At 42.1% G+C, this 13,410-nt stretch overlaps 1 protein-coding gene across 1 annotated transcript; it reads right to left on the bottom strand.

The window, feature by feature from the left end:
* Positions 1-1,678: 1,678 nt before the first annotated feature.
* On the bottom strand, positions 1,679-13,376 carry si:ch73-40i7.5 (amyloid-beta A4 precursor protein-binding family A member 3). Its single transcript, XM_034674833.1, has 11 exons — positions 13,104-13,376; positions 10,465-11,578; positions 10,254-10,281; positions 10,010-10,155; positions 9,464-9,550; positions 6,680-6,850; positions 5,927-6,106; positions 5,072-5,284; positions 2,666-2,785; positions 2,444-2,584; positions 1,679-2,362 (listed from the first exon to the last, which is right to left on the bottom strand). The coding sequence occupies exons 2-11, from the start codon at positions 11,563-11,565 to the stop codon at positions 2,291-2,293; spliced, it is 2,259 nt and encodes a 752-aa protein (XP_034530724.1). The 5' UTR covers positions 11,566-11,578; positions 13,104-13,376; the 3' UTR covers positions 1,679-2,290.
* Positions 13,377-13,410: the final 34 nt, after the last annotated feature.

Genomic DNA, 13,410 nt, shown 5'->3' with positions numbered 1-13,410 from the left:
GAGCCGGAGAAAGACCCGCCCACCCCAAACGCTGATTGGGTGAAGTGTACTCAGAGGGCGGGGTTAAAGAAGCCGGTGAAGAATCTGATTGGCTTGTTTCTTTAATGTTTTGATGCCTGAAGACAGCTGATTGGCCAGAGCGATGTTATGTACTGTGCATGTACACAGAGAACACAGTGCGCATAGGCTGTGCGCAGCAATGACAATCAATTAAAAACAAGGCATTACTTTATTAGCAAGAGCAGCAGGTGAATACATTATATACTTGTGAATACTTTAAGAAATCTAAAAGATTTTAACCATGTTTCTTTTGCAGTTTTGATACAATATGGTGTGCATTACTGTGCTATTACAAATATTTTCCAAGTATTTAAAGATACAGTGTGTAGAAAGGGGAATATATATATATAAGGATCATACTTATCATGCAACACAGGAGCTTCTGTCCCGGGGCTTGAGCAATACGGTTATATATATACAGTTGTGCTCATAATTTTAAATACCCTGGCAGAATTTATGATTTTAAAATTCTGTTAGTCGAACTGGCTAAAACACATGGCAGAATGTAAATAACCACTATATCCTGGGGATAATTTTATTTGTGTACATGAAAAGGTAGGTCACTTTATTTTGATTTAAAGTAAAAGACTGAGGAAGTCTACGAGTGTCATGTTGAAGTTTAGGATAATTCATTTGTAAAAGAAAATTAAAAAAAAACACTCAGTTCTTGTGTACCAACTGTATGTAGAGTATATGGTATAATGTTCAATAAAAAGAAAATTAAAAAACAAAACAAAAGAGAATTGATGATTTCTTGTGTAGTTTCTGTTGTCATTATGATATTAATAGAGTAAACACAGTTGTTTGACAATAAATGGCTTCACCCAACCACTAACCATGAGTGAAAAAAAAAAAAAGTTATTCTCTTATCATTCATATTCTCTTAAAAATGTCCAAAAGAAATCACAAACTCTGCCAGGGTATTTAAAACTTATGAGCACAATTGTATATATAAGGATATTGCTAAACCCCCAGGAGAAGAAGCTCCTGTGTTGCACAATAAGTATGATCCTTTCTTTATCAAATAATCTTTATTAAAAAAAAATGTGCATGTTGTATCATTTGTTCATTCTGTGCTACTGTAGAAATGTTGCAGAGTGGGGCGCTGGTGACCTAGCTGTCTAAGCGCCCAGAAGGCTACAGTACTCATCGCAGAGGTTGCCAGTTCGACTCCTGGCTAGTCAACCATTTACTGCATGTCTTACTCCCCCCATTCCCTGCCTCTCTTCAGCTGTCCTATACAATAAAGTTGAAAAAAGCCCCAAAAAATATAACTTTAAAAAAAGAAATGTTGCAGAGCAAGATGGCGGCCTCCATGTAAGGGGTCCTTCTCCTTATGTTAATATTAAAGGCTCATTCTAAGTGAACAAATATAAAATCATTTTAAATAAGGTGATTTTACACTCATTGAAACAAATGATATTCAGTTTCTGTCTGTTCCAGTAAACTCTACACACTGTACCTTTAAAAACAAATTGAAAGAGCAGTCCAAATGTTAGCATACAGCACCTCTTAAAAAGCCAATACAAATATGTAATGTTTGTCTAAAAATGACTCAATTTAAATATAGACTCAGATATAAAAACATTTCACTGACTCTCAATAAATAAAATCCAGGTGAAATCTAAACAGGATGTTGTTTTAATAAACATTAACACCAGCAGACTCTAAAAAATATTTCTCTCTCTATCAGATAAGGCAGTTATCTTGAATTGTGCATGATCTCTGCTTCCTGTCAGGCACAGTTAGGGGAAGCATTATTTGGATGAACAGGAGTGCAGGCCTGCATGGTACGTGAGGGACTGAAGGGACACCTTAATGATCGAGTCTTTGTTCTGGGTCTAAAGGTTTCCCCTGTAAGCGAGTTCAGCTCAGGCACACGAGATATACCATGCTGGAAGACCATCAGCTCTAAATGAAAGTAAACCTAATCCATGTAAAAGTTATGAAAGTCAAAAAATAATCTGTTCAGACTTATTGCATCTCAGCTACTTCCTGCATTGTTAAATATCAGATATATACAAATGGAAAGCTACCATCTACCCCTGTCACTTTAAAATATGCTTTACTCTTAAAAATATATAGCTAGACTATTCAGTTATATTCAGTGGTGTGACAACAGCTTTCCACGAGCTGTGTGATCAATTGCATAATATTTTCTGAGTTTGGCAAAAGTCCTTGTAGCTTGAACACTGTGCAGTATTTCTGTCCTTAACGCAGCAGAGAGCGCTCAAAGGAACACCGGCTGCTCCTGTCCCGTTAGAAGGCGATATGTTGAAGCGGGCATCGTCTTCAAGTGAATCTGCAGAGAGGAGATTCAATGTGAGGATTCTCCTTTATAAAGATGAGTAAAAACTGGATGTAGTATCTGATCTTGTCTCACCTCTCCGACAGCATTAGTCAGAATCTGGATGATCTTGTCATGCGGCGTGGCGACGACGCTCTGCCCGTTGATTTCGATGATGCGGTGCCCGACGCGGATGCCTCCTCTCTCTGCGATACCGCCTCGCATCAGACTGCAGATCTGCACCAGGAGGTTAACAAGTTCATGCTAGAACAAAGAGATGTGAGCCACGATGAACAGAGGCAATGATTCTCTACTTACGATGCCGTCCTCCACGCTGAAGCCCAGCTGAAACTTGGGGTCTGGCCTCCTGATAATTGCCATGGTGACCGGCGGGCAGTGAACGATGCTGAGCTTTATGTATTTTTGGCCTTTTAAGTCCTGAGAGAGAAACACAATGTGAGGCAGAGTGTTAAAGTGACATGGTTCTTTAAAATGATCTGACAGGGTTCAGTGGCTTTTACTCCGGTTGATTACTTCTTGAATGTGTGTGTGTGTGTGTGTATGTGTGTGTGTGTGTGTGTGTGTGTGTGTGTGTGTGTGTGTGTGTGTGTGTGTGAATAAAATAAAACCATCAACAACCTGTGAAGACTGTTTTCTTGATTTATGCAGCTTTGGTAGCTTTTGTTCATAAATTGTCTTCTGCCATGTGCAGTCTATCAAATAGTGCATGTGATTATTACCTGTTTACTGTTTTTTTCCTCGCCCTTGGTTTTAATGCATTGACAGTTTGTTTGCTTTTTGCATGATTACCAGCTCTTAAAGCTCTTTTTAAAAGTAAACTTAAAGGTGACATATCATGCAAAATCGACTTTTTAATGGTTCTCTACCTGAAATATGTTTCCCTGGCATGTCTACAAACCCCCCCCGAGAATGAAAAAAATCCATTCTGCCCCTGTTCTGATTTCTCCACCTTTCTGTAAATGTGTCTAAAACGAGCCGTTTCAGACTTACGTGTATTTGTTACGTAACACCAATATCCGGTCTGTAACAGGAAGTCAGAGCTCGGAGCTTGTTCAGCCCATAGACTGTATAAAATATAACTCAACCCCTCCTCCGTTTTTCATTCCCTGCACACATGTGTGCTAACAAGGAGCTTAGGAGGGAGGCATGCTAGTTGTAGGCTGTCTTAATAAACACAAAGGTCGGTTTTACTCCCCACGTCTGCAGATTTGAAGATCTAGTGGATGATTTTTATTTATCATGGATAAGTGCTAGTGCTAGTTAGCATAGCCACATAGCTACATGTTCGTAGCTGTGTACCAAAACACATGTCGACATACTGATAAATAAAACAACAAGAAACACTAAATCTGTGACCAATGGTTCAGAAAGGTCCCGCTACAGGCGCCTCTCCGTCAGGATCAGATTTTGGATCAGATTCAGAGGGTTGAAGTAACGTGATCTCTGGGCAGCCGTGTATATTCAGCCAACATGTAAACATTAGATCAACGTGCTGGACAGCCGAGGGCACATCCAGGAGGGGGCGTGGTCAGAGAGAAAATAGACTGTTCTGAGGAGGACTGAAGAAGAGGGCTTTTCAAGCAGACCAAAATCTGATTTCAAAGTGTTTTTTTGAGCATAAACTTTAAAGACATGTTTTGGGGACCTCTTAGACCAATATATGTTGATGAAAAAAGCGTGATATGTCCCCTTTAAATCGTACATTTTAAACCTGGCTTTTAATTTGGAGTAATTCTTTTTTAGCCCTGGACTGCATTAATATAATCATTGATTTAACAACATTTTGTATCTTTTTATTTACTGTATTTTTTTAATTTTTTTTTTACATTAACTGATTTATTAATTTGCTTTCTACCCTTCTGTATTTTATTGTTGTCAGTGCAGCTCTGTGGAATTAAAAAAATGAGAATGAATGCAGACTTCTGCAGCACACAAAGAGTTCTGTGAGGAACCTCGAAACGCAAAATGAGGTTAAGTGCAAACTTTAAAAGGTGGAAGTATTTTTTCAGATTTCAGTATTTCTAGATCACATCCATATGCAAGTTAGATATGACATGATATACAGTATAGATCAACTATGCACAGTCATTGAATTGGTCTCTCTCTCCTTATGTCTGCAGGGGAGGCGGGCAACTATTCAAATAATCTGCAAATACTTAGCAGTGACTGTTGAATAGTATTTTTGATTTAAATGCCCGTCCTTAATGCGGTCTATAAAAACTTTGCATAACTCTAATCACAATCATCTGCTAGCAAAGACTGTTCATTGGTTGTCACACCTCCATGTTCACTACACTCTGCATACACTGATGCAAAGCAGTGCAGCATGACTTACTAGAGCCTCATGAATTATACTTCATAATATTTACTATTGATGACACTGAGCAGATGGTCAGAATATTGTACTCAATGCAGGGATGATTTGAAGGTTCTGCTCTCTCTTTACAATCTTAAAATATGAATTATTAGCAACAAATAACGGAGAAAACACAACTGGATAAATGCTGACATTAGTGCATAAAATCCCAGGTACTCCCCAAATGTAAGCTCTATATGCGGTCTCTCACTAAAGAGAGAAACAGTGCCATCTAGTGCATTTCTAAGAGTATTACAAAGGAGGTGACATCACTCTATAATTACATGTTGAGTGTTAACATTTCAGTGTTTCATCTGAAGCCTCATCGTGAGATTCTGTCGTCTTACCCGGATGATGTTCTGACAGGTGGCGATGGGCAGACCCACCATGCTGGTGCCGTTAACAGACATGATGCGGTCTCCGATGCTGAGCTCCCCACTGCGCTCGGCTGGACCTCCGTGAAGGAGGTTTGCCACGACCACCGTGGGCAGGATGGAGCCCCAGCCTGACTCCACCACGGCCAGACCCAGGATCTCTCCAGCAGCCTTGGTGATGGCAACCTGAACCACACAGAGGATGCTGCTTTAGATAACAAGCTTATTGTTAAACAGCTATTCAGTGTCTGGGAGGCAGACACCCTCTCTACTTTTAAGAGTAGGCTTCAAACCTTTTTTGATGAAGCTTATAGTTAGAGCTGGATCAGGCTTGGACCAGCTCTTAGTTATGCTGCTATAGGCTTAGACTGCCACACTGGGATCCTGTCTTTCCCTCTCTCTCCTCTCTCTGCCTGTCTCTCACTTTAACTCTTCCTGTCCCATTAAAGTTACTAACCATAGACCTTTCTGGAGTCCCTGAGCTCCCTTGTCTCGTAGGTTCCTGCTATAACTACTACTAACCATCTCCCCACTATCATCTCTCTCTCTTCATCTCCCTCTATCCCTCTCTCCAACACGGTCTCAGCAGATGTGTGTCTAACATGAGTCTGGTCCTGCTGGAGGTTTCTGCCTGTTAAAGGAAGTTTGTCCTTGCCACTGTAACTTGCTAAATGCTGCAAAGTGCTCTGCTCATGGTGGATTAAGATGAGATCAGACTGAGTCCTGTCTGTAAGATGGGACTGGATCTGATCCTGTCTTGATGTTGGGTCTTTGTTAATAATAGAACATAGAGGACGGTCTAGATGAACAACAACAGACTGCTCTTACGTCTCTGATGTTCTGGGAGTCAGAGAAGTGGGCCAGGTCTCCGTTGTAGAGCTCCTGGCTCTCCAGATAGTCGCTGTACTCGCCGGGCCTCAGATCGCTGGCCTTGATGCCGTTGGCTTGAAGAAACTGCTGATAGGCCACTCCGAATGCCTGACCGATGGCCTGGGCGATGGTCTGAGCCTAGAATGGATAAAAGCTGAGTCAGGATCAACTCTGGGAGATTTAACAAATGATAGACGAGCAGTGAAAAGTAAAGACTCTGCGCCAAGAAATGAATAAAACGTTTCACATAAAGAGTGAAGTTGGGGGAATGAAATTAGCAACAGACACAGTGGCCTCTTGGCTTCAAGTATCCCACAGCTAATTAGTTTCTAAAAAGAAAGTCTTCCTCCGCCGGCTCCTATTCAGTCCTGCCAACTGTGGGAAACTGGGACGACAGCCAGCCCATTTTTACATTCAGGAGAACTCGCTGTCTGTCTGAGGGAAGGAAACCAGGCCAGGCTGGAGCTGAAACTATTGTGAGGCCAAACAAACAGCACATTTGATCTGAGTGCAACACTGAGGGGAGCAAAAGACACCTTAATAATGTCTCTAACTGTGGGATAAAGGGCTCAAAGGGAATCAAGAACACAGACGAATGAAATGATGAAGTAGAGGACTCTGAAGGTAACAGGAGAGGCGGCTGCTGCGGATCCAAACATGTGAGAGCTTTCAGAGTCCTTTAAGACAAAGATTTTCATCAAACAGACTCACATCATCAGACGAGAAGACGTGGCAGATCATCATACACTTCTTCTGGGACCCGGAGGAGGACGAAGCGTCTGCATCCTGCCCTTTACGTTTCCTCCGAGCCATCAGAACCACAATGTTCCCGATGTCTGCGATATATGAGATCATCTGCAGAGCGTGATCCATCATGGCCTCCTGAGAGGAAACAGGACACAAAGGGTTAATGATGGTAGAATGGGCGGGAAAACAGGAAGTTCTGATCGGCACAGAAACCTCATTAAAAGGTAGTGCTTCACAAAGAAAACTGCACCTCCTTCATTTCATTTTTACAGACAAGTTTTTAGAAACAATCATGAAGGAGGCGTTCAAGGAATCATCACAGCATCACCTTAATCTGAAATGTTGAGGTGGAAAGGCAGAGAGACTTAAAGACTGATGCATGCTAAAAAAATGACATTGTGCATGACGCTTATAAGAACTAGAGTCCTTTTCATATCTACTGGCACGCTGCAACACGGAGCATCCAGCCGTGCAAAGCAGGAGCAGCTGACGGGAGATGACCCACTTTGACTCTCCTGACAATTCAACCACACGGAGGAGGAAAATAGATTCTACTATAACTGCAACATTACTGCAGAGCTCTGTTATTAAACCTCCACCCAATTCTATTTTGAGCATCCTTGCTGCAAGGGTGAAGAAGTAACGCTGTCCTCCGAGGACAAGCCCTTAAGATCGTCACATATCAGGCCTTTAATCTCTGTCAACTTGTGTTGTTACTTCTAAACTTAAACCAGTTTCTTCTGATCACACAGTGAAAATAAAACTGCATGTTTTCATATTAACATTAATGCTGCTCGTCATTTTATCTGACACTGATTTAAAGTTACAGTCGTGCACTTCAGAGTGCTACAAGTTTGGTCCAGACCAATAGTCTGTATAAATAACGGACGTAGTATCCAGGATGTCACCTGTCTGTTTTGAAGCCGATCAGCGGCGGCAGCCATATTGGAAATGTTAAACTCAACCTAACATCTGTCAAGCTAGTGTGAGGTAAAGAGGCGGGCTTTGAGCCTCCTCGCTAACAGCTACAGTGTTCCCGCCTGTCAGTCAAGTCAGCTGTGCCTCTTAATATGTTAAACTTGTAATCTTGATATCTTCTAAACTAAAGACAAAGATAAACTTTATTGTCTGCTCACAATCAATACATTCATCATACTGATATTACAATAATGGCCCTTTTCCACCGTCCGGTCTTAGCCCTACTCTACTCTACTCGACTCTACTCGGTTTGTGTTGCGTTTCCACGGCGCGGTACCTCGTGTCAGATACCAGTTTTTTGTACCTGCTCTGCTCTGGTTCCAAGCGAGCTGAGCCGATACTAAATGGTGACGTCGAGGGACTGCCGGCCACTGATCGCTCAGAGAATGTCGTCACCGAAGAGTCATGAGCGCGACGCCCAACACAGGAATCAAACCCGCCATTTAAAAAAAACGACATCAGTATTTTTGTGCTCTCTTTTGCTTTCCTCTCTCACTCGGCCTGAGACAAAAAGCAACAGACCGAGCAGGAAGTCCTCCATGTCCTCCATGTCCTCCATTGATTGTGATTGTTGTGTTTGTGTCGCGTTCGAAATGACGTGAACGCAGTTTCGCGCAGCTGTGTTATGACGACCCTGCCCACCGTGAGTCGGTACTCGGGCTGGTGGAGAAGAAACCCAAATCGAGTGGAGTCAAGTCGAGTAAGGCTGATACTGTGTAGTGGAAAAGGGCCATAACATGCCCAAAAACCATGTCACTGTGGTATACAATGACACAACGAAATACCAATAATACAATAAATATCAATGTGGCAGTAAAAAGCAATGTCTTATTAAAGTTAGTGCAAGAGTAAGTCAACCCTCATACTCATATTAGAGCATTCTGTTAGTGCAGACTGTTTGTTGAGTAGAGTGGTGGAGGTAGGGAGGAAGGAGAGCTTGAAGTGATTACTTTTATATCAATCAATCAATCAATCAATCAATCAATCAATCAATCAATCAATCAATCAATCAATCAATCAATCAATCAATCTTTATTTGTATAGCGCCAAATCACAACAAACGTTATCTCAAGACGCTTTTACAAACAGAGCAGGTCTAGACCCCTCTATGTCAAATTATGAACAGAGACCCAACACCAAGACAGGGTAAGACTCAGTCTGACCCCACCTTAATCCACCATGAGTATTGCACTTCACAGTATTTAGCAAGTTACAGCGGTGAGGAAAAACTTCCTTTAACAGGCAGAAACCTCAGCTCGCTCTGAACCGTCTTCCAGAGGACAATAATTCATATTCTGAATAAAGAACACGAGAAGAGTCCTTCAAAAAATGTTTGTTCCTGATTGAGGACAGTTCAATCAAAGATAGTTTGAAGGGACAGGTCATTTTTCTTACAAATCACTTTCATGGCACATTTAAATATTTGTTCAATCTTAGATTTACATTGAACAACTGAACAAACTGCAGCGTTATGAAAAAATTCACCCCCCGTACAGTGTAGGCCGATCAAGAAAAGAGGTACTCAGACCTAAACTCATTTTTTTAACCAGGCTGTAAACATGTTTATTTCTGCTGTAAAGATCAGCTGTTTGAATGGGTGTGTATGTGGATTCCGGTGTTTCTGCAGCCAGCCTCAAGTGGACACTCGAGGAACTGCAGTTTTTAACACTCCTGCATTGGCTTCATTTTTCATGGTCAGAATTTGCCCTTTGATCCAGAAAAGAATAAAAAATAATAACACACCTGACTCTTCCCTGAGCGATGACTCACCTGTGTATCATCAGTGAGCACTTTGATTCGCTGAGTGGAGATGAACAAATCCACCTCTGTCATTGGCTGGGACTCTCCCTCTGGTGCCTGGAAGATACAATTACACTTCTATTAATGTTACAATGTCATTTAGCAGACGCTTTTATCCAAAGCGACGTACAAGAACAAGACAAGCAAAGATCTAGACAAGAGGAAACAAGATCAGTAAGAGTAACAGAGTGCTTCAAGTCCATTTGGGTGCAGGTACTGCCAAGCAGTGTAAAGGCAATGCACAAAGTAAGTAAGGATTTTTTTTTCTTAATAAAATAAGGAACATCTACAATGAAGCAACCAAACAATTTAAGACCTTCCATTATCTCCATCAACAATTAACATCACCACAATAATGACCAAAGTACCAAGTGCTGGGTCACTCTAGAGCTGAACATTTACACTTCTATTCACAGCTCAACCAGCAAACATCATGACGGGATGAATCTGAATCTTGTATTTTAAAGTAAAAAGTGATATTTAGAGCCACTGTGAGAGCATCATATGTGGTTTCACCTTGATGCGGTCCACGGCCTCCTGAGCCTGGGTCATACGGGCGTTGGTAGACGGGTTCTTCTCAGATCTGAGCTGAGTGGAGCCGAGGTACTTGGCACCAAAGACGACTCCATCCAGCAGGTCTTCGGGGTCACACGGACCAGGAACTGAAGGGACAAACACAAAGTCAACGACTGAAACTCATTTCTGCTTTTTAAAGAGAAACTGAAAGTCTCTAAAAGAAGAAGTGAGGCTGATGACTTACCGTTCTTATATGAAGGCTGATCGCTATTCTGAAATCACAGGAACAAAAAAACAAGGAATAAACTTCAGTCACTTTTGATTGTTGTGTAAACTGACTCACTTAAAAGCTGGATTATCACAGAATAATATAATGTGAGTGTAGATTAGAAATTGTGTCCTCCACTGTACATGCTCTAATTTCAGCCGCTTGTCATGACGGTTCCTGAACATACCTCCTCGCTCTCTGCACCAGCCTCGTCTTCCTCAGGTGGCTCCTCCCCCACCTTCATCCACACAGGCTCAGGATACTCTTCATCAGGCAGGGAGTTGATGGAGTCGTCCCTGTGCCGCTGCTGCTGCTGCTGCTGACCGTTCCCATAGTGCCCCCAAAACCTCTGAGCGTCCTCCTGGCTGTAGGACACAGACACCACGGCGTCCACATCCCCTCTGTGGGGCGCACCGGGGGGAGCGGGTGCGGCGCCGATCTCAGTGAACTGCAGCAGCCCCAGCAGGTCTCTGTGGTGGCTTTCAGAGAACAGCAGCCCGGTGGTCTCGGTGCTGTCGTCTGTCGTGAGGGAGCGGGCGCACGCCTCCAGCTCGGAGCGGGTGGAGTACTGATGCTGGGTGAGGGGAGGCGGTGTGTCATGAGGGTGGGGCTCTTCACCCATCATCTGGAGCTGGCTGAGTAAGGTGTGGATGCGGCTGTGGTCTTCATCACCTAAACTCCTCCTTGCAACGTCAACCTCCTCTTCTTCACTGACCCTGCTGTCCCCGTCACATAAAGCCTCCTTCTCCTGGTACTCCTCCACACCCTCCAAGTCCTCAATCCTCACATGTTCCTCTTCCTCAATCCTCACATGTTCCTCCTCCTCAACCCTGACATGTTCCTCCTCCTCAACCCTGACATGTTCCTCCTCCTCAACAGGGTCATCCTCCTCTTCTTCTTCTTCATCCTTGAGTTGCTCCACGATATTTTCTGTGAGCTCCTGCTGGCTCTCCCTGACTGACGCTGCGGTCTGACTCATGTCTGGAGGTAATAACACGGCCTCACCTGGGCTGGCCTCCTCCACAGTTTCAGCAGCAGGAGGGGAGCCTGAGTCATCCAGGTCTCCCTCTGAGCCTACCTCACTGGAGGAGTCCGACCTCCAGTCTAAAGGAGGAGGCTCGATGGGGTTGTAGGAGTCCAGATCCTCCACCTCTGAACCTGGAGGTGCTGCCACAGTCTGTCTGCTGAGCTCAACACCTGAGAGTGAATCAGCTGGATCAGCAGGTGGACTCACAGCGTCTGGGAAGGCAGAGGCCGGCTGATCAGCAGGGCAGACGTCTGAGTCCATTTTGAAAGAAAGCCTGTGGGAGGAAAAGTTGCATTAAAATACAGCAGTTTATTTCAGCGTTCACTCGGTTTCTGCAGGAACATTACAGAAACTGATTTGTGCAAATAAGAACTGTTTAGATAACCAGACTGTAACGGCAGATTGAGGCACATGTGAGTTAAAGAAAGTGTTATCTGGAGCACAATCATGCAGGCGCTCGTCCTCTTTGCACCATGACCATCATGATAGAAGACGCAGCCTCAAGCTCAAAGTGCACGGACAGCATGTACAGCATGTGTCACCATCTAATACTCCTTCAGAGAACACAAGTCACACTTTCAATAAAGAAACACTGCTGCCATAACTACACCAAAATCATCTGCAAAGAGAAGAATGCAAATCTGACACATCTTTAACATGCCTTAGTCTATGGAAGAGGATTAGGGACCCTAAAAAAATAATAATTAATAAGGTCAATTTTTCTATTATTATTATTCTGGGGAAAAAGTCAGAATTCTGGGATTAAGGAATTCTGACTAAAAATGTTTTGACTTTAATCTCAGAATTCTGACTTTAATCTCAGAATTCTGACTTTAATCTCAGAATTCTGACTTTAATCTCAGAACTCAGAATTTAATCTCAGATTTCTGACTTTAATCTCAGAACTCTGAATTTAATCTCAGAATTCTGACTTTAATCTCAGAATTCTGACTTTAATCTCAGAACTCTGAATTTAATCTCAGATTTCTGACTTTAATCTCAGAACTCAGAATTTAATCTCAGAACTCAGAATTTGATCTCAGAATTCTGACTTTAATCTCAGAACTCTGAATTTGATCTCAGAATTCTGACTTTAATCTCAGAATTCTAACTTTAATCTCAGAATTCTGACTTTAATCTCAGAATTCTAACTTTAATCTCAGAATTCTGACTTTAATCTCAGAATTCTAACTTTAATCTCAGAATTCTAACTTTAACTTTAATCTCAGAATTCTGATTTTTTTCCTCTGAATAATGATAATACAAATAAATTGGACCTTAAAGTAATTAATTTTTTTTCATTGGCCCTAATCCTCTTCCATATTTTGATCAATCATATAAGTCTCCTGCACCTCTGCAACATGAAAACATGATTTAAAAAAGTCTGTTTTTCCACAAATGCCTCATAAAAGTTCTCATATTTATAAAGGTGAGTGTTGCTTTCAGGGTCTAAATACTGGTCCGTTATTTAGGATGTTTGTAAACAATAAATATATTCATGCTCTCTCTCCTAAATAAGATTTTATAGAGTCAGTGTTTTTTAGTAAGGGGCATGCAATTAAAAACTCTAGCATTATTATAATAAAAACACAGAATAACAGGTTTATTATTTTAACACTTGGAGACATGAAGTCCTCAAGTTACATCTCTCTGGCTAACTAAAGGTAGCTGTAAAAGTAGCTTCATGCTAACTAATTCAGCTAATTTCAAACCTTTACACACAGACACGAGCTCCTGAGTAACATGTGTTTTATTTACTTTAAGTTTAAGATGAAAGCAGAGGAAAGAGCAGCTCTCACCTGGGATTTGAGGTCTTTCTCGGGCTCTTTGTACAGACTCTCCTGTGGGTGCCACGACAGAGAAGTTGACGTGGTTTGGGATTTTAATAATTTCCAAAACTTTAACTTTGTTTTATTCTTCATACTAACAGCAGCAGCTCGGTTAAATAAGATAACCTGAACATACTCTAAGAGTTTAAAGAAGTGACTGAGGGAATCAGAGCTTTACTGTCATTCTTTCTTCTCCCGACTCCACTGCTTTTATATATTCGCTGACTCTGAGGCTGCGGTGCGTTCACGTCACCTCGGAATTTCCCATACTCTCACT

The sequence above is a fragment of the Notolabrus celidotus genome, chromosome 2 (assembly GCF_009762535.1).
Source record: "Notolabrus celidotus isolate fNotCel1 chromosome 2, fNotCel1.pri, whole genome shotgun sequence".
NCBI lineage: Eukaryota > Metazoa > Chordata > Actinopteri > Labriformes > Labridae > Notolabrus > Notolabrus celidotus.
This window is presented reverse-complemented; position numbering and strand designations above follow the sequence as displayed.